We start from the raw sequence: 26,755 nt of genomic DNA on the forward strand, positions 1-26,755 counted from the left end.
CCAAATAGAGAGCCACCTACTTCAACTCAGGCAGGGCAGCAGAATTAGCTGCAGGCAGAACTATTACTCTCCTCTAAGAAGAGCTGGACTCAAATACCTGCAATGATGATTCAGGCATGCATGCTACGTCACTTCATTCCTGTCCAACTCTTTTTGACCCCATGTACTGTAGCCAGCCAGGCTCCTTTGTCCATGGGATTTCCCAGGCAAGAATACTGGAGAGGAATGCCATGTTGTCCTCCAGGGGATCTTCCCAAATCAGGGACCAAACCCAGTACTCTTATGTCTCCTGCATTGTCAGGCGTGTTCTTTACCACCACCGCCAAATAAATCAAGACCAAATTCCTAAATACATTATTCAAGATCAATAAAGTCCTAACCTACCTTTTCTGTCCTGTCTCCCAGTACTCCTCCTCTTATGCTTAAACAAACTGAAATAATGTTCCCTGAATCCCCCTGCTCCTTCCTGACTCTGAGCTTCTGTTTCTGCTATATCTTTTACTAAAATATCTTCTCTCACCTATAAAAATCCCACCTACCCACCCCTCAAGGCCCTGCTCGGACAGATGCTACTTTCTGCATGAAATCTCCCCCAAATCATTAAGTCAAAAGCAAACATTCCCCCCTCTGCATTCACATAGGACTTTGTACCCCCTTCCAGCATCCATCTCTCTAACCACTCTTTTGCTTAAATGTCTTGCCATTACAATAACATAGATGAGTCTCAAATGCATTTTACTAAGAAATCAGATGCAAAAAAACGATATACTTAGTGATTCCATTTACATGACATTCTAGAAAAGGAAAAAAAAAACATAGGGACAGAAAACAGATGAAGAGGTGCCAGGTGTAAAGGATGGATGCAGAGGGAGACTTGACTATAAAGGCATAGTATGTGGAATTTGAGGGAGTGATGAAACTTCTATATTTTGATTGTGGTAGTGGCTACATGACTATATATTTGCCAAAATTTATGGAATTGTATACTAAAAAAAAGAGAAGTTTATTGTGTATAAATTATACCTTAACAAACACAGTAGGGAGAAATTAATACCAGCTAGTCAGCAAACTAAAGAGGTTGCCCTACAGTTCTTGCCATCCACTTGCATGTGTGTGCTTAGTCATGTCCAACGCTTTGGGACCTCATGGGCTACATGTAGCCTGCTAGGCTCCTCTGTCCATGGAATTTTCCAGGCAAGAATACTGGATTGGGTTACCATTTCCTCCTTCAGGGAATCTTCCTGACCCACGGATCAAACCCATGTATCCTGCATTGGCAGGCAGGTTCTTTACCACTGAGCCACCTGGGAAATCCTGCCATCCATTTACTGTTTTTCAAATGTATTCTAATGTGCCAGGCTAAAAGCTGGGGCTACAAAGAAGAAAAATACATGATCCCTTCTCTTAAGGAACTCAGTCTCTGATGGAGAAGATATGTAAATAAATAAATGCACCATAGCATGGAAGATACTATATATGATACAGTGGAGGTATAAAGGAGACAGTAGTCAGATGGACCTAGATTGTTGAGGTCCTAGCCCTTGAAGCCTAGAAATTTCTACTCTATTCAATACACAATGAGAAGTAACATAATCATAGCTATGTTTTAGAAAGTACAGTATGGCAGTAATATGAAGGATGACTTGGAGTGGGGCAGAGACTAAAAGCAGGGAGATCAATTAGAAGGCTATTTACAATTGTCTAGAAAATTAATATCACTTTTATTCCTTATTAGTAGGCTATCGAGATTAGACTAGGCTTTCAACTAAAGCTTTTATTGCCTATAATCTAGATGCACGTAGGCAAAAACAAAAAGAGGGCTCACAAAATTTTCCTTGGTATAACTGACTCCCAGTAGACGAAGATATTTAAAGGAGGGATCTGGTTGCAACTATCATAAGATTTTGTAGACATTAGAAGCTCTAAAAAATATTTATTATTCTAATGAATAAATTCAAGAATGTGTGAATTTTCTTTTAAGTCACCGAAATTCCAGAAGAGAAAATCATAAATCCTGCATGCTCAGTGATGCTTATCGCTTAACATTTTATATGTCATTTGACAGCCCAGAGGGTCAAGGTTAGCGAAACATTTTATTTTCCCAATTTGAATACTGACTGCAGTGATCAGGTGGGATTAGTCTAGCACATTTTTTCCCTGGAAAGTCCATTCTTTGCTTGTTCACTGCTATGTAACACGACTTGCAGTGACAGGGCTAAGATTCTGTTTAAAAAAAATAGGATAACAGCAGGCATTATAAATCTACACTAGAACTACCCTTGGGCTTCCCAGGTGGAAAGTTAAGTGAAAGTGAAAGTCGCTCAGATGTGTCCAACTCTTTGTGACCCCATGGACTATACAGTCTATGGAATTCTCCAGGCCAGAATCCCAGGTGGTGCTAGTGGTAAAGAACCTGCCTGCCAATGCAAGAGATGCAGAAGACACCAGTTCAATCCTTGAGTCTGGAAGATTCCTTGAAGAAGGAAATGGCAACCCACTCCTGTATTCTTGCATGGAGAATCCCATGGAAAGAGGATCTGGCCGGCTACAGTCCATGGGGTCGCAGAGAGTCAAGATATGACTGAAGCGACTTAACATGCACACACTACCCTTAAGCAATTGACCATTCCATCTATCTTGGAACTCGAAAATCTCTGCTGAAAATACCGTATGTGTGGCAGAGTTGAAGGCACTGATCTGAGATAGCCTGGTTCCTGGAATGTACGTGCTGAAAAGTGTTCATCCTGCCTTGAATCCAAACAAACAGAAAGTCCTAAAACCAGCAGGATGTTGGGCCCTAAACCCCTTGTAGAGTCCAAACATAGGCTCTCATCGGGTCTGTAAACAAACATCTCAACCATCTCCACCTCAGCAAAACTAAGATATTTAATGAACTGGTGGGATTATTAAAATAAACTTGATGAACCTCTTCAAACAAATAGGAGTTCAGGCTTTCAATGTCTACTTGCTCCCTCTCTTTTTCCCCCCACTACACAAAAACTAAACATTGCTAAGCTACTTCATTGCCTCTGCTAAAAGGCTTTCTGTGGCATCAGAGCTGACAACATCCAGAATATTAAGCAGTCATTGGTCTTTGCATCCAAACTACTTTGCTCTAAAGAACATGAAGGATACTGATCCTATCTGCCCCCAGAGTTACACAGACACAGCTTAGAAACGAGTGTTATCCACCCTCTGCTAACTAGAAGATTGATAGCTAAGGGAGAATTCATTTTATGGATTCCTGGATGTGCTGTGGTTCAATGGATCTGAGCATTTTTTCCTTGTGAAGGTTCTGTTAGTACTTTACGTCATTAAAGTTCTTATACTTTATATGGCATAATTTGTGGTAAAACCAAACCAAAGTAAGTTTTGTAGTCATAAAATACCCTTTTGTTGAAGACGTGCTTGTCTCTTGCCTGTTTCCTGTGACCAACACAACCATGACAGTTATCTAATTATGGTGTGACTGAACTTAATTACTGTGTGAATCATGAGTGGGAGACCAGCTAATTTCATTTGTCTCAACTGTGTGTTAGTACCTGATCATTATTGCCAGATGCTTGTTTACTCCCAGTTTTTGATCGATTTTGAGCTCTGGCCAGCAGCAGCTAATCCTAATGCATATTGTTGGCAGCTGTGAATTTTTGACTTTGCCCCTTGAAATACAAAGGCCACCTTTGCCCACACTTTAGTTTCTAAACAGGAAACCTTGGCCTCACAGGTGATTGTGATTATGCACTACACTATATTTATTCTTAAACTGCTTTTCAGAAGCTTCAGTTTTACTAGGAATTACCAAATCAGGCTCTTATTGAAAAGGAATCCCATTCTGTCTGTAGGTTAAAAAAAATACTGCCCATGTACATTTTGAAGAACTTAACCCCTCCCTAATTTAGTAAACTGATCTTCTCCATGCCTGCCAGGCCCACTCCCTTCTCCAGCAATTCTGTCATTTGTCCTAGAAGTGGCAAAATCTTAGATAATTTATTTTAGCTACACTAGCTGATCTGGTAGGCTTTAATCTGAAGGAACACTAAGTGGTTCAGAATATATCTACACAATTTTTTCATTATTATTATCTCTATTTTGTAGCTGAGAAAGAAGAAACAGAAACTTCCTCGGTGTCACATAACCAGTCCACAACAAAGTTAAAAATAACAACAGGATCTAGTCTACTGAATAGTGCAAACAGATTGGAAATAAACCTCATATATGTGGCCATATCTGTAGGGCTGCTGCTGCTGCTAAGTCACTTCAGTCATGTCCGACTCCGTGTGACCCCCATAGACCGCAGCCCACCAGGCTCCCCCGTCCCTGGGATTCTCCAGGCAAGAACACTGGAGTGGGTTGCCATTTCCTTCTCCAATGCATGAAAGTGAAAAGTGAAAGTGAAGTCAGTCAGTCATGTCCGACTCTTTGCGACCCCATGGACTGCAGCCCACCAGGCTCCTCCATCCATGGGATTTGCTAGGCAAGAGTACTGGAGTGGGGTGCCATCGCCTTCTCCTATCTGTAGGGCACGATTCATTAAAAACATTTTCCCCAAGCAGTTGTTTTTCTTTCTTTTAATATACAGAAATCTCTTGTGTTCACAGATTTAATTCTTTGAAAGTCATCTTACTAGAAACCTAAAAAGAGAGAGATAGAGAGAGAGAAAAGCTTGCATGAGAACAGATTAATTTCCCAAGTATTTGGTTGCACAAAAATTTCTTTGAGGTTTTTCTGTAAGATTTTATGGAAAAACCCAACAAATTTTTTGGCCAACCCAATAATGTTGTCCTGATACTGCAGGTGAGGGTAAAAATCACTCACATCCATCATTCCTTTCAAGCACCTCCCTTGCCCAACTTTCCCCTTGGAACCATTGCTGACCCCATGCCTTGGGCTCTTCCTACTCATATCCCTTTTTAGCAATCTGTGATCCCCACAATCATGCCCCCCAAACTCAAGATAGCTAACTTGATTCCCCTTCCCCATAGCAGTCAACTTGTCACAATTCACTTCCAATTTTCTTCACTGTCCTTATCAGTATGATTCCTTTCTGTACTATTTTGCATCAGTGATCAGAAAACACCCTTTCCACACATAACACGTGTTCAAGCACTCCTCTCCACACAAGCATGGGGGCCAGTGTGTACAACTCAATGTAGACATTTATAAAGGATGATGAAGCACTTGACTAAATGGACTTTCATTATCTCTGTTATCTAGGATTCTTAGGGCTGCTCAGCAAGAAATCAGTGCACTCTGGTGAAGGGGTTCTTAGTAGGTTCAATGTGTTACTGGATCTGACTGAAAAACAACAAATCTTTCCCCCTTGTAGTAATACCCTCACTAAGTATGTGGAGAAGAAGTACAGCAAAGTGAAAATGGCATAGAATTTGGAGTCAAATATAACTCCCATGTGGATTCCAACTCTGCCACTTATTAGCTGTGTGACCTTCAGCAAGAAACTTCACTTTTCTGAGCCTCATTTTTCTCATCTGAAAATAACAGGATTTTATTACTTGTTGTAAGAATGAAATGATATAATTAATACATGTAAAGTGTCTGGCACATAGTAAGTTCTCAATAAATATGTTTCCTCCCTACTCCTACTTTGGGAGGTAGTTTATGGAATGTTATGGAATGAAAAGTTGTACAAGAAGAGTGTAGTTTTGTTCTAAGACACGGAGTCAAATTCCAATTCGATCATTAGGTTATTCCCTAATGGGTGACCTCAGCAAGTTACTTAACCTGAGCACACATTTCTCCTCTGGTAAGATGTAGCATATAACACTTAACACATGGGTATAACGTGTCTGGCTCCTGGCAGGTTCTCAATGGTAGCTATTACTGTTACAGGCATGAGAAGACTGTTCTTAGATTCAGATATAGCACACCTACCTATTGTAAAGCCCCTCTCTGAAATTCTGTCTTTTCTTTGAGTGCATGAAATCTTTGTTTAAAAAAATATCCATTGTTTTCTAATGGTTGTAAACCCACTTGAGCTGACTGAGGTTTACCTGCACTTGCAAGTCATGGGACATAATTTGTATGCCACAGCACCACGTTTGGGGTTTAGGGTTCTGTTTCATTTGGCTGTTTGCTCTCTCTGCACTGCCATCTTCTTCTTGCTATCCGAAGGGCAACTGCCTCTAGTGGAAATGTGTTGCCATACATTCTCTGCACCTATATTGTCGAGTTGTTTAGCTACAGCATGGATTTGATGCCAGGTCACCAGTTGTCTAAGATGGTACTTTGCCACTTATTTAATGGTAAGATGTGGTGTCTCATTTCCTGGAGATATATTAAAGGCTGAACGCTCTTGTCCATCTCTGTGCCACCACAGAAACTCCGTGTGACCGGAAACTTAATCAGCTGCTGTGGTGCCCTGCTGTTGCTTCTGCAGTATGCTGCTCTGTTTACCAGTTCATCATTAGATAGTGCACTGCTCAGGGTGGCTTTCAGTTCAGTGTTGCTGATATACATATTTGGCAAGGCTAGCCTTTGTGGTAGGATTTGAGGAGTTGAAAAAGACTCCTGGCCCAAATATATCTCTGTCACTGGTCACAGTGACTGAAATGCATGCAAGAAACTTTTCATATGAACTTTCCTTCTTGGGTGTAAGGCAATGTTAGAATGCAAATACCACTCTCGAGAGGAAAGATACTGGGTCATTATTGGCTATTAATACTTAGTCAGAAGTACATTGAAATCCTGACTCTATTACTAGCTATATGAGTTTCAGATCAGATCAGATCAGTCGCTCAGTCATGTCCGACTCTTTGCGACCCCATGAATCTCAGCACGCCAGGCCTCCCTGTCCATCACCATCTCCCGGAGTTCACTCAAACTCACGTCCATCGAGTCAGTGATGCCATCCAGCCATCTCATCCTCTGTCGTCCCCTTCTCCTCTTGCCCCCAATCCCTCCCAGCATCAGAGTCTTTTCCAATGAGTCAACTCTTTGCATGAGGTGGCCAAAGTACTGGAGTTTCAGCTTTAGCATCATTCCTTCCAAAGAAATCCCAGGGTTGATCTCCTTCAGAATGGACTGGTTGGATCTCCTTGCAGTCCAAGGGACTCTCAAGAGTCTTCTCCAACACCACACTTCAAAAGCATCAATTCTTCGGCGCTCAGCCTTCTTCACAGTCCAACTCTCACATCCATACATGACCACAGGAAAAACCATAGCCTCGACTAGACGAACCTTTGTTGGCAAAGTAATGTCTCTGCTTTTGAATATGCTATCTAGGTTGGTCATAACTTTCCTTCCAAGGAGTAAGCGTCTTTTAATTTCATGGCTGCAATCACCATCTAAAGTGATTTTGGAGCCCAGAAAAATAAAGTCTGACACTGTTTCCACTGTTTCCCCATCTATTTCCCATGAAGTGATGGGACCAGATGCCATGATCTTCGTTTTCTGAATGTTGAGCTTTAAGCCAGGGAGTCATTAATCCTCTCTGCAGTACTTTGGCCACCTTATTCGAAGAGTTGACTCATTGGAAAACACTCTGATGGTGGGAGGGATTGGGGGCAGGAGGAGAAGGGGACGACAGAGGATGAGATGGCTGGATGGCATCACTGACTCGATGGACGTGAGTTTGAGTGAACTCCGGGAGTTGGTGATGGACAGGGAGGCCTGGCGTGCTATAGTTCATGGGGTCACAAAATGTCAGACACGACTGAGCGACTGAACTGAACTGAATCTTCTCTGAAACAGTTTTTTTTTTTTTTTTCTGAAAATAAGGATAATAGCAGACTTCCCTGGTGGTCCAGTGGTTAAAACTCTGCCTTCCAAGGCAAGGAGTTGGGTTCCATCCCTGGTGGGGGAACTAAGATCCCACATGCCAAAGGTGCAGCAAAAAAAAAAAAAAAAATGAAAATAAGGATAATATGGAGGGTTGTGAGAATTTAATGAGATAATGCATGTAAAGAGCATAGTAAATGCTCAACGAACAATAGCTCTTATTAGCCTTGGGAACCCGGAAGGAATACATCTAGAACTGGTAAACTCAGTTTGAGAACCAGGAAAAGGTGAAGTCTGGTACAGGGAAACTGCTCATAGCAAAGATCCTGGTGGAGTGCTGATAATACAGCTGGGGAACAGCATGGGAACTCTGGGGAGCTAGGGTAGGAAGAATTGGATGGGAGGAAGAGGAAAGACTGAAGCAAAATCACAGTACATCTCTAGGAACTTTCCAACAAGAAAAGCGTAGTACTATTCAGGATGTAGCGCTCCGGGAGGTAGTAAGCTCTGACACTGGGTGTGTTCAAGCAGAGGCTGGGTGCTGGCTACCTGTCAGGAATACTCTAGTCTACCCCAGAGTAGACTACAAATAACCTGGGAATTTTGTTTAAATGCAGATTCTGATTCAGCAGGTCTGGGTGGAACCTTAGAGTCTTCACTTCTCAGGAGCTCACTGACGATACTGATACTCCCGATCAACAGATCTCACTCTTAGTAGCAAAGGCTCTGTTGCAGTTTGAAGGGAAATCATAGTGAGACAGAGGGATTTGGTTAGGGAAAGCCAGAGAGTTACCCAGTCAAGGCTCCACAAAATGGGAGCACTCTAATGCAGTCAGGATCCACAGTCTGGTCCTTAGCTTCATAAGCTTTGCAATTTGATTAGTAGTATAACCAGAGCCTGGCCTCCTGGGGACTGACTCATGCTTAACCAAATTCACAGGAGACCCATATACAAGTCAATGCCAACTGATTAATTTCTAATGATAAGCATAATTTCCAAGAGGAACAGATACTAGTGTTTTCTAATCAGTGCATTATCGCCCTGTAGGCATATTTACATGAGGAGCTAAATGATAATAAGAAGGTTGCTTGGTGAGGGTGGACTCATAGCAAGGGGAGTTCATAGGATGATTTTAACAGTTTATGTCATCAAGCTATGATAGTCTGATACCTCCATCTCCACCACTGGGCTAGAATGGTCTAGGGTGAGGGTGTTGGCCTCAATACCAAGTCTGTTTTACCCTCATACAATTTGGATGATATATGTAAGCCTAGGTCTGGTAATATCATTCATTTGATCCACTTCAATATAAATTTACAATCTAAACTCATCATTACGAAAAGTTTAAAATATAGAGAAAAGTTGAAAAAATACTATAGCAAGCATCTATATACCCACCATCTAGATTCAACAATTGTTATCATTTTGCCATATTTACTTTATGTCTCTGTGTGCACACATGTGCATTGAGCCTACACTGTTTAACATAGATTGCTGAACTCTTCATGCTCTGGCACAACCCACTTGACCTGCTCCGCTCCTCCTGGCTCCCCCTTTGCTCCCCAGACATACCTAACTATTGAATAGGAGTTCCCGAATGTTCCCTGCTATTTATTACCTATTGCCTATGTCTGAATATCCATATTTACTTTTTCCTTAACTCTATTTGTTCGTAAAGACAGCCATGCCCATGTTGCATCCTATACTCTTCTCAATGATAACATGTATTACACTATGCTGTTATTTGCTTGCCTCTCTTCATGGCGCACATGGTAAAGAATCTACCTGCAATGTGGGAGACCTGGCTTCAATCCCTGGGTAGGGAAGATCCCCTGGAGAAGGAAATGGCAACCCACTCCAGTATTCTTGCCTGGAGAATCCCATGGACAGAGGATCCTGTTAGGTTATAGTCCATGGGGTCACAAAGAGTCGGATGCAACTGACTAACACTTTGACTTTCTTACTAAACTATGAACACCTTGAGGGCAGGGACTGTTTCATTTGTCCCTGTATACTTGTACCTCTCAAGTGTCTTGTGCTTAGTAGGCATTCAGTAATCAGAAAATTCAACTGCCAGCTGGACAGTTCTACCTAGTTACATCACGGGTACCTTGAATTCAACATGTCTAAACTGAAATAATTTCTCTTCCTACCAACTCTACATATTTAAAACCCTCCTCCTAATTAAATGACATTCAGTCTTCCAAGTCAAAAACCTCAGAGCAGTCCCTAACTCTCATTCATGAATGAGTCCCTCTCATTCATCCTCCAAACAAGTCTTATTGATTCTATCTCCAAAATACACTATAATCTGTCCATTTCTCTTTATGTCCACTACCTATTTAGTCTGGGCCACCTTCATTTCTCACCTGGAGAGCACTGGGTTCCCTGCAGACAGAGGATTCCCTGCAGGAGACTCTTGTCTCCTCCAAATTTTTATTCACAGAGAAGCCATAATGATCACTAAAATTCAGATCTGATTTTATTACTCCCTGCTTAAACCCTGATTATATTACTCCTTGCTTTTGGATCAAGTTCAAACTCCTTAACTTTACCCAAAGGACTCTCAAGAACTGACCCCTTTGAACCTCTATAACTTTATCTTTTGTACTCCGGGTTCCAAACACTTGGTGTTTATAGAGTCTGTAGTACTTGTTGTTTCTCAACATTTTCAGTTTCATGCATCAATGCCTTTTCTTGTATTGTTCTCTGTCTAGAAAGGCTGACACTTTCAAAATCAGCACAATTGTAACCTCCTCTGGGAAGCTTTTTCTTAACTTCCCAGTCTGAGTTAGTTCCTCTTCTCTAACACCCACTACTGCCCTACACCTAACTCTAGCATATCTCTTACACTATCTACATCCAGCACTCTATACATAGTACAATGATCAGTTTGCTTGTTTGTCTGATCAAAAATAATTTATGAGCTTTCTGAGAGCAGAGTTAATGTCTTATTTTTTTTATCCCAAAGCTTAGCCCATGATTGACATATAGGAGATTGCAATAAATATTTAAGAAAAGACAGAATGAATATTAATAAATGTCTCTCCAAACTTCATTATTGTAAACACCTTATAAAAGATTTCTTTTCTTTTGAACACATTGTTTCCTCAAAGTACCATATAGTTGTTTGTCACGCAAGTAATTTTGATTGAATGTTGAGTGCTCTTTACCAGCAATTTCAGACAATTTCTGGAATCACACCGTCTCTTTACATGGCAGATGCTATCCTTTTATTTTACTCTAGGTAATTTTTATCTAAGAGAGTAACGTAATCAGTAGTTGGGGGTGCCATGCTATTGGTCCCATATACTTCCCTTGACCTCTAAAGTCTCTTTCAACACCTACAGTTCATGGTTCACAAAATTGCCCGTTTATTTGGATTCTAGGTGCTGTTTAGTTACAGTATTAATTTTCCTCTAGGTTTCTCTCAAACCATAAGGGTATCAAGTGCAGAATTGTCCCATGCTTAATCTTTGCGAATAATATTGATTAAGTAAACGTTGGGCCATAGGTGTGAAATGATTGATTAGGAACCTAACAAATGTTGGGCTGGATAAAGTAAATTATATTTATTTGAACTGAAAAAATTGTTAAAACTAAACATTCTGAACATTACTTTCTCTGATTATTACCTCAAAGTAACAACCTTGATATTCTTTAAAAAGTATTGGGTCCCTGACTGTTTAATAATAATAGTATTTAACAGATATAATTTTTATATTCTGCTAGTGAAGTGAAAGCCTCTCAGTCCTATCTGACTCTTTGCGACCCCATGGACTATACAGTACATGGCACTCTCCAGGCCAGAATACTGGAGTGGGTAGCCTTTCCCTTCTCCAGGGGATCTTCCCAACCCAGAGATCCAACCCAGGTCTCCCACATTGCAGGCAGATTCTTTTTTTTTTTTCTTTTTTTAATTTTATTTTTAAACTTTACAATATTGTATTAGTTTTGCCAAACATCAAAATGAATCCGCAGATTCTTTACCAGCTGAGCTACAAGGGAAGCCCTATACTCTGCTAGCACTGTTCTAAGGGCTTTATATGTATGAACTCATTTGATCATCTGGACAAGTCTATGAGGTAGGTACTATTATCACCCCATTTTATAGATGATGAGGAAACTGAGGCACGGAGAAGTAATTTTGCCAAGGTTGAAGATTATTCATGTGTCAGACACCAGAAGTATTAATTCAGTTTAATCCATGCTTATTTATTGAGCACATACTAAATTAACAACTAACAGGGTAAATGAAAATTGTATACTTAAAATAAGGAGAACTCTTAACGCCAAAGTGCCATGAGCGAATTGTCAAGGTGAATCAGGCTCATTTTTGTTAGTGGGCAATGGAGAAAGATTAAGTTAAGGTCATGAGTTGGCGGAGACATATCCGGTTGGGTAAATCTGGTTTGCGGAAGATGGAAGAGGCTTAGTTTCGAGGAGTATGAAAACAGTCATTCTTTTTTTGAGAGCTAAGATTAGCTTTAGAAGGGGCATCTAATGCAGTAGATTTAGGATGAGGTAAGGGTAAAAGAAAATACACAGGTATGATGCTTGTTTAGAGCAGGAAAGGAAAAATAAAAAAAAGATAATGGGTTCTTCCTGCCCCTCCCCCCTTAGAGAATTAGTAAATAGCCTGTCTAGGTACCACCCACCTACCCAAATTCTCTGGACTGCAACTCAGACCCTTCAGATCTGGGCTTTTTAGAAGTACTTTTCGCATTCTGGCACCTTAAGCCTGAACAGCCTTGTGGGCAAACGTTACGAGGGAAAAAAATACATTCTTGCAGTTCAAAATGGACTCGAATCCTACCAGCGAGCGTTTCTGTTCGCGCTGATTCCACAGTTCCTCACCTGTCCATTTTTCATACAACTACTCGACACACCTGACCACACAGCTTCCGATCCTAGTCTAAAGCCTTCCCCTCCTGCTACCCTTTTAAGAGGCGGTCCCGCAGTGTCCTTTCCTCCCTCCCAGCCACCTCTACCCCCAGTCGGCGGGGCGGAGCTTCGCGCTAAAACCCCGGAGCCCAACGCGGCCCCGGCAGTCGCGGAGAGGAGTGGAGCCACAAAGGGCTTCCTCTGCGGCAACATCTCCGGCGACGCTACGTGCCCGCCGGCTCTGACCCAGCCCGCCGCGCGCGCCAGTCTCGTCCCGTCCTCTCACTACCTGGCGCGCACCTGGCCCAGGCCGGGGTCCCGCCGAGAGTCGGGAAGGCGCGTGCCAGGGGCCCTAGGGAACCTCAGAGCGCGCATATCATGGGGCAGCTGCCAGGGGCCGGGGTCTTCTGCCGCGGTGGTTGTGGCTTTTCCCGATTGCTGGCCTGGTGCTTCCTGCTGGTTCTGAGTCCGCAAACCCCCGGCTCCAGGGGAGCCGAAGCCGTGTGGACCGCGTACCTCAACGTGTCCTGGCGGGTTCCGCACACCGGAGTGAACCGCACCGTGTGGGAGCTGAGCGAGGAGGGCGTGTACGGCCAGGATTCGCCGCTCGAGCCCGTGGCTGGGGTCCTGGTACCGCCCGACGGGCCGGGGGCGCTCAATGCCTGTAACCCGCACACGAATTTCACGGTGCCCACGGTCCCGGGGGACTGGGGCAGCAGCGTGCAAGTGTCTTGGTTGGCCCTCATCCAGCGCGGTGGGGGTTGCACCTTCGCAGACAAGATCCATCTGGCTTACGAGAGAGGGGCGTCTGGAGCCGTCATCTTTAACTTCCCGGGGACCCGCAATGAGGTCATCCCCATGTCTCACCCGGGTGAGTGCAGCTATCCGATTGCGCCCCATCAAACCCCTGCCGAGGCCGTTTTTCCCATATTTCTCTGAAGATATTCCTCCCCTATCCCCTTGCTCCGAAGGAGTGTCCTTTCTGTCCCCATCGAGTGAGGCAGGGTCCTCTCTTCCCCGAGCTTCACCCTGCATGGGGGGTTGGGCGGGAAAATCCTTCAGAATTTGCCTCTGGTGGAAAAGGGTAAAAACCAACGGATTGCAGAGGCTGGCAATTCGAGAGCTGTTGGGGTTCTTTGCGTCGTCTTTTCCTGCTGTTTGTGAGGGTGCTTGCATGGGGTGGGCATTGGTGGTGGGCACTGGGTTTGATATGACTGGGAGGCAGCCTAACCGAGAAGCCCATCTGGAAAATCCCTTCCTCAATCTTGTCCTGATTCACAGCCTCAGGCCCGCCGCAGATTTTTTTCCCTCCGCTCTCCCTGTTTTCTCTGCGTGTTTCCTCGAATCAGGTACAAGATTGTGTTACTGTGCCCTGTTAACCTCATTCCAGTTTTGTTGGAAACTATGTTCAGCCCTCGGATCCTTCTCTGCCCCTGGGTCTCAGGTCCCAAGTGACTGTTGGCATCACTGCTTTCCTTGGCCTCTGGGAAAAAAAAAATCTGATTTAGCTTATTGAGTGACAAAACAGGTGCCATTAGTGTTACTTAAAAGGGAGAGATTTATGCACGAGGCTAGCAAGGACCTAGACTTTGGAAAATGTAATCCAGGTAGATCTTACGTTTGTGCAGATGAAGTGGGTTACTCTTTTTCCCTTTTCAGTTATCCTTCCAGAAACCTTCTCCCTATTTATGTTTAGGTATTCATACCATGTGTACATAGTGATCCTAGGCCCCAAAAGACAAAGAAAAAATGTGGGGGGATAAAAAGGCAGAGACACATACTAGCAGTATATCATAGTTGTTGAGAGCTGGGCCTCAAGTCAGATGTTGGTTAAATTCTCCCTCCATTGCTTGCTAGTCCTGTGACCTTGAGCAACTTATTTGAAGTCTAGCCTGGGTTCCCTCAATCAAATGGAAAAGAACTAAGAATGAACCACTCCCACAGGTTTGCCAGGAGGATGAAGTGATTATCCTTTTAGGAGTCACTGGAGAGATGAATCTGCTTGTTTAGCTACTGGAGGTTTTGTGTTTTTCCTAAAACAGTGTGTCTGGCCCTGCCTAGAGAGCACTTGTAGAGAGAGTGGCTGGGTGGTTTAATGGAAAGGGCACTGAACTGGAAACTCAGGAGATTTGAGCTCATTTTAGTCCCTTCTGTGCCTCTACCAGCTTTGTGACCTTGTACAGGTTACTCAGTCAAATGATAAATAGCACAGAGGTAGGAGGGGGAGGCCAAGTTGTAGATTGTGCAGAGACAAAAAGGAACCAAATAAACTCCCTTCCAGCTCTAAAATGCTATTGAGTCTTAGATTTTATAGAGTAAAGATAGCAGCAACTCCATCTCTTTTGGTTGATACTTCATTGATTAGAATGAAAAGACTTTTTAAAGGCTGATAGAAAGGAAGAATAAGGACTCATAAATTTTAAAGTCCTTCCATTTCAATTGGCTACTTACATGCAAGGTTTTGACTTTGCCTCCTCCAAATGAGATTCGTTTGCACGGATGATTTGGAATTGAAAAGTACTCTTTAATTAGAGAGTTCTGGTTTAGACTGCTTTCATCCTACTTCTGTTTAAGGATATAAGCTTATATTTATCTGATAGTTTTAGGGCACAATAAAATTCATTTTTTTGCGTTCCTACTATGTTCCAGGCACTCTGCATACATCTTACTTATACTTTGTGGAGAGAGAGAATGATGTACTAGGAAAAGCACAGACATTGTAGTCAAGAATGGGAATCAAATTCTGAATTTACCACATAATAGCTTTGTGTCCTTGGTCAGAGTCTCAGTTTTAACTTTACTGAGTCTCAGTTTTCCCATCTGTAAGATGGAGATATTTACATTGCTGTGATCATTAAGGATAATGTATGTAAACTACCTAGCAGATAATAAATACTCAGTTAAAAGTTAGTTATTATAATAGGCTAATGCTAACAAGATGCAAAAAAATTGAGCAAACAGAGGCTTACACAACTGTCAGGGTAAAGACAATTACACTGGGAATCTAAGCATGGCTCTTTTGTTTCAGAATATTATATAGAAATAAAGTCCTAAATACACTGGGAATCTCAGCATGGCTCTTTTGTTTCAGAATACTATATAGAAATAAAGCCCTAAATAGCGATCACTTAATTAAAACTCAGAAGAGTATTTTGATACTTTAAAAAATGAATTATTGTCTGAGATGTAGCAATGAATTCTTATCTGACTGTAGCAATGTTACACTTAGGTTAACTAGCTGAAAGAGCTAGCTAGTTACTTGAGGAATGGAATCGCATTTCTCCCTCCTGGAGAAACTATTTTTCAACACAGGGAGAAATCACTTTGCATTTCATCCATGTATGTTGTTAAATATTTTGTTTGCAAAGTGCTGTGTTGTTTGCTTTGCTCATTCCTGAGAGTAATCCCAGGGTTCATTGTAATCTCTGGTCAAAAAACGATTTCTCTTGGATCCTAGTGGCAAAGAGGTAAGACCGAAGTTTAAGTGCTGATTAACGTAATATATATTGCCATGAATTCTACAAGGGCCGCCGAATGTGGAAAAGTCATTGCTGTGGACTTCGTTTTACAAAACCTTTCTCCACCCCCTCTCACAGGGGCCTGTGCTTGAATTGTCCTTCACTGGAATTAGTGCTGATCATCCACACTCCTATCTATCACAGTTCTGTGACCATGAATATCCATTTGTTTCAAGTAATAGAACTAACTGGTTTAGAGCAATAGCTTTAAAACTTTTGTATATTGGAGAGAAACTCCACTATCTAACCGCAACCAATTAGAAAAATCAGACTGTTTTTATGGATAACAAATTTTCCCAAAGGGTAGCTATAGCCTTGCAGCAACCTAGCAGTTTATTTCTGTATACTATCTTCCAGAAAATCTTGATTCATTCAGATAAAAAATTGTACATGATAGATTTTTATTAACAGCTGATCCTGCAATCTCTGGATATTTTTCATTAAAAATGATCCAGAAACGGGGAAGAAAATTCAGAGAAAATTTTGGTTTCACAGTTAAATCACTATTCGTGTCTTTTTTAAATATGAAAATCAGATAAGAAGCGGCCAAAACTTAGAGTAAGCACTAAAGCCGTCTAAAATGCAGGGTTGTCACGATGAGACACGTTGCGCATGCTCTTGTTATTGCACAACTAACTAGTCTGCTTTCCCAAGCAGATGAGCCTGAGCCTTGCATGCTTTCTAATTGAACACAGCCCACGGGTTGAAGTGGTGTCAGTACTTCCTTGTATAGTTTTCCTTGAGTCAACATGTGCAGGCATGAGTTTATTGAAAGACCTGTGCAAAGCTTCCACCTTCATAATCCATGACGTGCTTACAAGAACTTGAAACATATTCAAAAGGATGGCAGGAGAAGCATTATTCCTGAGGGTTGTAAAAAAGTGAGTGAACCAAGCCATTTAAGTTAATGAATGATTTGGTGGTCTCCCTTGGAATAGAGTTTGCTATATGAAACAGTTGCTTGTTGTATACATTGTTGAAAGACTTCTTAGAGCATGTTAAGAAGATGACCTTTGCCACTTTTTATTTATTTATTTTTTAGTTTTTGCCTGCTCAATGCAGCACGTGGGATCTTAGTTCCCCAACCAGGTATAGAACCTGTGCCCCCTCCAGTGGGAGTCAGGAGTCTTAACTGCTGGACTGCCAAGGAAGTCCCCAGGTTTTTTTTCTTTAATTGAAATATACTTGTGTGTTGATTTACAGTGTTGTGTTAATTTCAGGTGTATAGCACAGTGATTCAGATACACACACACACACACACATACTCTTTTTCAGATTCTTTTCCCTTATGTGCCATGCTTAATTGCTTTAGTCATGTCTGACTCTTTGTGACCCCATGGACCATAGCCCTCCAGGCTCCTCTGTTGATGGGATTTTTCCAGCAAGAATGCTGGAGTGGATTGCCATGCCCTCCTCCAGGAGATCTTCCTGACCCAGTGATCAAATCCACGTCTCCTGCATTGCAGGTGGATTATTTGTCTGCTGAGCCATTGGGAAGGCCCAATTCCCTTGTAGGTTATTATAAAATATTGAGTATAGTTCCCTGTGCTATACAATAGGTCCTTGTTGATTATCTATTTTATATAAAGTACTGTGTATATGTAAATCCCAAACTCCCTCCCCCTGCCACTTACTATTTTTAAAATCTTAGGCCAGTATTTTACTTCTCTATGTCTTAGTTTTCTCCTATGTAAAATGGACATAATAAAAAACTTGCCTGATAAAGTTAATGGATTAAATGATATAATACAGATAAAGTGTTTAACACAAAGCCTGACATTTAGGAAGCAACTATAATTTTTCTTAGGATAGGATAGTATTTTAGAAATACATTTGGAGTTAGGTTAGGGATAGTTAAATGTATTTAAGAAAATGAAAATTGATTTGTATGTTTGTGGTATATAATTTGAAAATGAATAGCCACGAGTACTCCAAGGTCCATATTATCTGACATCTAACTGTAACTAGGAATAAGTTGAGTAAACTGAATGCCTTACAAGAAAATAATCTTTTGGCCCGCATATGTTTGTCATTCTTTTCTCAAATAACTGCTTGTCCCTTGAGTAACCAATCTCTTTTCCATTCACAAGGACTTTGGAATAGGATTTTCCACTGGTTTATTACCACCCAGTTCCTTCTCAACCATTTGACATTTAGTTTTTATTCTGTTTTGAGTTTTGCTGTTGTTGTTGTTTGTTTTTTAATTTTTATTTTTTAGCCCCTAGTAAGTTGACATCAAAAAGAACCTCTTTAGGCTCAAAAAGAAGTTGAGAAGAGATTAGGTGGTGATGATTTACCAAGGTAAAATACCATTCCAAAATCTATTCTCACGTTCATCCTTTTTGATCTCTCCGCGGAAGTGTATTTGATATTGTTGACCACTCCTTCTTTGAAACTCCTTCCCAAGCAGTCTCTTGCTTCTCTTTTGTTTCATTTCTGTTATTTTATTAACACATTCATCTCACACCTTTTCTTCCTTGCATTCACATCCAGGCCCCCAACACTCTCCCTCTAATAAGTATCTGCCACGTCCAGTTGATTTAAACTTTTCCTTCTTCTCACTATGTTCCCTTCTCCCTCACAATTGTTATTACACTGCTTACAGTTCCAAATGTCTTCTAATGGAAACAAATGCTTAGCCTCCTAATTGGTCTCCCTGCCTTCAGTCACTTTTTCCTTTCAGTTCTTCTTCCACATGGTCACTGGAACATAGCTCTGGACACACATATTCCATTGCTCAAGAGCCCATTATTTATCATTTTTAGATTATGTTTCTCAGCATGGCATATAAACTCTTAATAATCTAGTCCCAACCTATTTTTGAAGCTTTATGTACCTCTTGTCTCATATTGATCCTGAAACATATTCTCTAGCCTTTCCCATTATCATTCCTTTGCTCATACTTCTGCTTTTGCCTGTGTACCCCTTTCTTCCCAGCTCTGTTGATCAGAAACTTACCCATTCTTCAAAACCCAACACAGATGCCTCCTCATTGTTGAAGGTTTTCATAATTCCTTCTTTTCCTCTTCTCACCACAACCCCCACAACCAAAAACAAAATAATCTCTTATCTCCCGTAGAATTCCATCCCTTATAAGTACTTTCTGCATTTTGCTGGTAGTTTTTGTTCATGTATTTTCTCTTCCTACTGTATTGTAATCATTTTAAGGTTTTATTAATTTCGTATTCCCCATAGGAACCTTTATTAACTTTCCTGTTGGCTCAGTGGTAAACAATCTGCCTGCCAATGCAGGAGATGCGGATTCCATCCCTGGGTTGGGAAGATCTCCTGGAGGAGGAAATGGCAACCCACTCCAGTATTCTTGCCTGGAAGATCCTATGGACAGAAGAGCCTGGCGAGTGTACATGGGGTAGTAAAAGAGTCGGACTTGACTTAGTGGCTAAACAACAACAATTTAGAAACCTTTTTACTGTATGTGCTTTGCAAATACTTGTTGAGTGGCCTTAAATACACAAGAATGACAGAGGATCATAAGGTTCCCTAGAAAACTATCTAAAAAAAGGGATTGAAACTCAATTCACTGAACATTTATCAAGGGTCTACTGTACGCTAAGTACTGAGCTTCCTGCCTCAATATACAAAAAAAGGAGAAATAAGATTATATAAATACTTAAAGATTGCAAGCACCCTAAATTCTATGGTAGTCACCATCATGTGCTAGTTTATGGTTTTTAAATAGTAATATGACCTAGATAACAAAGAAATAAAGACAATGAGTATTTCTGTTGAACATTCCCTTTTCTATTTTTTTGATATTTAAAAAATTTGATTTATACCATTCAATTTATGTCTCCAACTAAAGTGCTTCCATTGAACATGTTGGTGAACGTTGAATTCCATAATATAAAAATTCCATAATATAAAAGTCAATATAGCTTGATTGATGAATTGTTTTTCTAAGCACATAAGGAACTATTTCCCCTAGTCCATGGAAGATGTGTGTTGTCTCATCTAGAATGCATTTAGTCTCTATTCTTAGGCTTCAATGGAGGAAATAGAGGAGAGTACAAAAGATATTGTCTAAATTATTTTCTGATTATAAACTTAACTATGCTTCTTGCAGAAAACTTGGAAAATACAGAAAACTAAAAATAAGAGCTCCACATAATTCTACAACGCAGAGACGGTATCGTTAATATCCCTTCTTGTCTCTTTTTCCATGTATAGGTATAGTTTGGTATCCTACTTTTATCATGAATATTAATATAGTATTAAGAAAATACAGACAATTTAAAGGAAAACAGAAAAAGCCATAAATGTAACCATTTTAGCATTTTGGGGTGTTTTTGTTGTCATTTTCTCCCTTTGCTCTGTATATGTATTATGTAAAGAATTATAATTATATACCAGATATGCAGTTTTGTATCCTACTTCTTGTTGTAAGCATTTTCCCGTGTAATTAAAAATAGAAAGAGGGTTCTCTTATAAGCTGAAGATGGCAGTCTTTGGTGGGAGTGGGAATTGAGCTTCTTTTCCAATAACTAGCAAAAAGAAGTACAGAAATGGTGATGGGGAGGGATGTGAATTGGAACATTTAAAACAAAAATATACCCCAGAGAGCTTTATATAAAATATGCTAACTAGTCAAAAACATGATCTGGTCTAACCCATATTCACTGCCTATTGTGGCCTTGACCTTTTGAAAGATTTGATCACCATTTGTGCCTTAGTTCCTCTTCTCCTATAGTATTCTTATAATATTCCTATATTATAGGAATTAGGTCACAAATGAAGTTTACACCCAGTTTCCTTGTTGCTTGGTTAAGCAGCACCTCATTGACTAAAATGGCTTTTCTTATTCATGATGGCCACTGAACTATAAACTATTGTTGGGTTTTCCCCAAAGTTTACTTGATAGGGTACCACAAATACTGCTTAGGGGTGAATAATTTTTTGTATATGTAAATTTTATTGACGAATAATGTACATACCAAAAAGATACAGAAATAATTAGTGTATAGCTCAGTGAATTTTCACAAAGTGAGCACACTTGTGTAACCAGCACCTGGATCAAGAAGCAGGATAGTCCCGGAACCCCAGAAGACGACCTTGCGCCCCACAGTGAAGAACCTTTGAAGCAGCACAATTGTCAACTTTGTCTTCAGAGGAAATGACTTCTTGCAGCATGTGGTAGGAGCCCACTCACCCACAGAAACAAATCCTACACTGCATTGGAGCTAGTTAACTGTGGTTGATCCTTAGCTACACTATAGGGAGTTATTTCCAAGGACTTTTGACAAAGTTATTAAGCCAGTTCAGAATTGCCACATTTTGCTGTTGACACCCACTTTGGAGCCCTGTGGGCAAAGCAGAGCACAAGGGCTCTTTGTTATTTTTCCATTTCCTGTTCTGCCTCTTTCAGCTGTATGTACCTCTTTCTGTATATCATGACATATAATTATTGCCTGAATTTGCCCCTAGGCTTGTTACAATATTGATTGCTTCCAGAAAGAAAGTTTGGTGATTCATGCCTGACTTTATAGGGGCTGTTAGGTTCAGATCCTAGACATGATTTACTTGGTTTTAATGCTTGAATGCTCAAGTTAGATACAAATCAGTGATTTTGAGTTAACCCTATTTATTTTGACCTTTTTTGAAAGAAGATGGTGCTTGAACTCACTTGGTGTGTGTGTGTTTCTCTCAGGATATCAGTCTTTATCATTTCAGATAAAATGTTGAATAAGTTTAGTTAAATGCTGCCTGCAACTAAAAAGTCTTAGCCAAAAAAAACAAAAGTCTTAGCCTTTGAAAAGAAAATACACCAAAATGTTAAGCGTGGTTATATCCGATTGGTGGAGTTACAGGTGATTATTGTTCTCTTCATTATAATTTGTCTCTATTTTATGAATTTCCTAAGATGAATGTTTTATACTTATAATCAGAAAAATAATGTTATTTAAAAATCCAAAATATTCCTATAGTGTTCATAAATCCAAAAGAAAGCATTAATTATGTGACTATACCAATAGCAGGAACAAAGCATACCTAATGGTAGAAATGATTTATAGACTATTATTAGAATTTAAAGGAGAATTACTTTGGTTTTTTAAATCTATCTAGCTCACAAAATTGTTAGCGTGGTCCTTTCTTGTTAATACTAACTGGTTTTTTCATATGTAAAATAAGCCTTGAACACTAAAGAACTTTAAAGACTGACTTTTTCAATTATAATATAGAATGTTTCTCTTCTCTTTAGCCTTTGTATTACGATTGGTATTTTTCCTTTCCCCCTTTTATACATACCTTACCTTTCTTGTTTTTTGTCTGTTTCTTTTCCATAAGAGGCCTGCTTGCCCTCCCAAGCCCTCTTCAATATCTTTTCTATTCAATACTTTTAAAATTAATGCTAAATTTAATAGCTTAATATGAAGAATCCAATATATTGGCAGTTTTCACCCATGACACACTGAGTTCATCTGATGACAATTTGTTGTTCAGTTACTCAGTCGTGTCCAACTATTTGTGACCCCATGGGCTGCAGCACCCCAGGCCTTGTCCTTGACTATCTCCTGGAGTTTGCTCAAATTCACATCCATTGAGTCAGTGATGCCATCCAACCATTTCATCCTGTTATTCCCTTCTCCTTCTGCCTTCAATCTTCCCAATCTTCAATCTGCCCAATAAAATAAAGTCTGTCACTGTTTCCATTGTTTCCCCATGTATTTGCCATGAAGTGATGGGACCTAGCATCAGGGTCTTTTCCAATAAGTCAGCTCTTCACATCAGGTGGCCAAAGTATTGGAGCTTCAGTCTCAGCATCAGTCTTTCCAATGAATATTCAGGGTTGATTTACTTTAGGATGGACTGGTTTGATTTCCTTGCAGTCCAAGGGACTCTCAAGAGTCTTCTGCAACACCACAGTTCAAAAGCATCAATCTTTGGTGCTCAGCCTTCTTTATGGTCCAACTCTCACATCCGTACATGACTACTGGAAAGACCATAGCTTTGACTATATGGACCTTTGTCAGCAAAGGGATGTCTCTGCTTTTTAATATGCTGCTAGGTTTGTCATAGCTTTTCTTTCAGAGAGCAAGTGTCTTTTAATTTCATGGCTGCAGTCACCATTCACAGTGATTTTGGAGCCCAATAAAATAAAGTCTGTCACTGTTTCCATTGTTTTCCCATGTATTTGCCATGAAGTGATGGGACCAGATGCCATGAACTTAGTTTTTTGAAAGCTGCATTTTAAGCCAGCTTTTTCACTCTTCCTCTTTCACCTTCATCAAGAGACTCTTTAATTCTTCTTCACTTTCTGCCATAAGGGTGGTGTCATCTGCACATCTGAGGTTATTGATATTTCTCCCTGTAGTCTTAATTCCAGCTTGTGCTTCATCCAGCCCAGCATTTCGCATGATGTACTCTGCATATAAGTTAAATAAGTAGGGTGACAGTATAAAACCTTGATGTACTCCTTTTCCAATTTTGAATCAGTCCATTGTTCCATGTCTGGTTCTAACTGTTGCTTCTTCACCTGCATACAGATTTCTCAGGAGGCAGGTAAGGTGGTCTGGTATTCCCATCTCTTCCAGAATTTTCCACGGTTTGTTGTGATCCACACAGTCAAAGGCTTTAGTCAATGAAGCAGAAGTAGATGTTTTTCTGGAACTCTCTTGCTTTTTCTATGATCCAATGAATGTTGGCAATATGATCTCTGGTTCCTCTGCCTTTTCTACATCCAGCTTGTACTTCTGGGAGTTCTCGGTTCACATACTGTTGAAGCCTATCTTGGAGAATTTTGACCATGACCTTGCTAGCATGTGAAATGAGTGCAATTGTGTGGTAGTTTGAACATTCTTTGGCATTACCTTTCTTTGGCATTGGAATGAAAACTGACCTTTTCCAGTCCTGTGGCCGCTGCTGAGTTTTCCAAATTTGCTGGCATATTGAGTGCAGCACTTTCACAGCATCATCATTTAGAATTTGAAATAGCTCAGCTGGAATTCCATCACTTCCACTAGCTTTGTTTGTAATGATGCTTCCTAAGGCCCACTCCACTTTGCACTCCAGGATGTCTGGCTCTAGGTGAGTGATCACACTATCATAGTTATCTGGTGGCTCAAATCATGAACTCCTTATGGCAAAATTCAGACTTAAATTGAAGAAATAGGGAAAACCACTAGGCCATTCAGGTATGACCTAAATCTAATCCCTTACGATTATACAGTGAAAGTGAAAAATAGATTCAAGGGATTAGATCTAATAGACAGAGGTCCTGAAGAACTGTGGATGGACGGAAGTTTGTAACGTTGTACAGGAGGCACTGATGATGATAGCTTTTGTCATTCTAGAAAAGAGGAAGAAACTTTATGAGAATAAGGACAAAGGAGAATCATGGTATTCTTATTTTACAGTTTATTAATGATGTGCAGAACATACAAGCTCAATCAAAATTGTATTTAACACATCATTAAAATTGAATTACGGATCTTCCTCAATTTATGATGGAGTTACATCCTGATAAACCCATCATAAATGGAAAATATCATAAGTCAAAAATGCATTTAATACACCTAACCTACCTAACATGATAGCATGTTCTTTAATATGCTCAGAACATTATATTAGCCTACAGTTGTGCAAAATCATCTAACACAAAGCCTATTTGATAATAAAGTATTGATTATCTCATGTAATCAATCCTCGAGAGAGGATCGTACCACTCATATTATAAGTCACATCATCGTAAGTTGGGAACCTTCTGTACTTGTTTTTTGGGGGCTTCCCAGGTGGCGCAGTGGTAAAGAATCTGCCTGCCAATGCAGGAGATGCAAGAAATGCTGGTTCGATCCCTGAGTTAGGAATATCCCTTGGAATAGGAAATGGTAACCTGCTGCAGCATTCTTGCCTGAAAAATCCTATGGACAGACGAGCATGTGGGCTACAGTCCATGAGATTGCAAAGAGTCGGACACAACTGAGCATGCATGTATTTGTTTTTTAAATTGGCATTTCCTTTGAAATAATACTTTGCTATGCACAGGTTGGTGGTTTGCACAAGAAACTGTCAAATTCACGAGTAGCTGTTATACCACTTCCTTTCCTCTTAGGATACATTTTGTGTCCTACTTTTCTACATGCGTCCTTTGCCTTTCATAGCTCAATCAATTCTGCCTTAGATATAGTCTCTCTCTCTTGCATTCGCTTTTATTATGTCTTTCTGAGTCCTATTTTTACAAAAAAAAATTGAGCTTCTTTCTATGTGGTGCCATTTCTTTTGAAGTGAAATTCGGCATAAAGAAGCCAGTGCTGTCAATATCTTAACAACCTTAAATGTGTCCATAACTAACTCCCACAGTCTCTACAAAAACTTCCCATCAACCATGTAATCCTCCTGATTAAATATGCATTTTTCTTATGTCCCAGCATTTAAGATATTTTAAATGTTTTGGTTTTTTTGCTTGCTTGCTTAAGTATTTCTGAGATTTTTTTTTACAGAGAAGTCTTATTATAAATTTGGGTTAAGTAATAATTTATATTTGCTTTGAAGTTTTTAGTCCTCAAAGCATTTCTCATGGAAATAATCTGGGGGTTAATTTGGGAGCTCGAACTGTGTTTACCAACATTACTATGGGAAAATGTATTGTCTCTAGTTCCAAACAACTCATTTGCAGATGAATTTTTGAAACGCAACTCATCAGTGTTTCTCTTGTGGTTTTTGTTCATAATGATAGCTCCATTAAATATAGTTTATTAGGTTCTCCCCAATCATGCTAGTTTAGAGAGATTTCTCTACTTAATCAGTTTTTTTGTGATATTGACCAAAGCACTACCTCACCTTTTACATGTGTTTTACCTTAAGGAATCTCCATTTTCTTTTCCTAACTATGATCATCTCGGAGGTTGGCTTATTTTAATAGCATTTGTAATGTTCCCAAAAGTTTCAAGAATGTAATTTTGATTTGTGGCTTAGCCATTAACAGATTTCCAAGTCATTACATCTTTTCTCATTTTAGAGGATTTCGGCAGTCATTCAGATGAAGGCTAGAAAAGTGTGATTATATTGAGTAAGGTTTTCATTAGTAGATATACACAAGCAACCTATATGTAACAGAATTCCAAAGTGCTTTGAGTTATAGGACTGCTTCAAGTTTTGCTTCCCACCACCATCATTTCATCTTGGCAAGAGAGCAGGATGTGTGAAAGAAATGGAAACTGGCCAGTGCAAAAGCATCAGTCACCTCCCTTTTCCTAGACCTCAACCCTCCACCTACTTTGCTGCTTCTGTCTGGCTAATGTCTTTTGGTTGAACTGGCAATCAAGATAAGGAAATTGACTTACTTTGACTAATGTAATTAAAGGCTAACAGATTACCCTTTGTTAGCAAGGAAAGATACATGATTACTCTTTTTTATTTCAACCTATTGTACTAGAGGTGAATGTGTTCTGTTTGAAATTGGGAGATAGCATATTGTAATGGAAAAACAGATGTCCTTGAGTCAGACTGCTCTTTTTTAATTCCAGCCCTACTAATTAATATACATGTAGTCTTGGGCAAATTGTTGACCTGGACTTCATTTATCTTGATTTATATAAAGGAGGGGTAATAATGCCCATTTCCTGTGATATTGTAAATAAAGTGTTTGGCCTGAGGTGGGTGT

The 26,755-nt window shown here is 40.2% G+C and overlaps 1 protein-coding gene across 3 annotated transcripts in view; it reads left to right on the forward strand.

The window, feature by feature from the left end:
* Positions 1–26,755, forward strand: part of RNF128 (ring finger protein 128) — a 100,569-nt gene that overhangs the window by 22,783 nt on the left and 51,031 nt on the right. The window contains exon 1 of one of the 3 annotated variants that reach the window (XM_061409349.1): positions 12,768–13,490. The exons of 1 other annotated variant lie outside the window; for it this stretch is intronic. In XM_061409349.1, the coding sequence (XP_061265333.1) occupies positions 12,998–13,490 (493 nt within the window). In that variant the 5' untranslated portion in view covers positions 12,768–12,997. Of the gene's footprint in view, positions 1–12,767; positions 13,491–26,755 lie in introns of those variants that run through there. One more of the 3 variants, XM_061409346.1, reaches the window with a different exon arrangement.

The sequence above is a fragment of the Bos javanicus genome, chromosome X (assembly GCF_032452875.1).
Source record: "Bos javanicus breed banteng chromosome X, ARS-OSU_banteng_1.0, whole genome shotgun sequence".
NCBI lineage: Eukaryota > Metazoa > Chordata > Mammalia > Artiodactyla > Bovidae > Bos > Bos javanicus.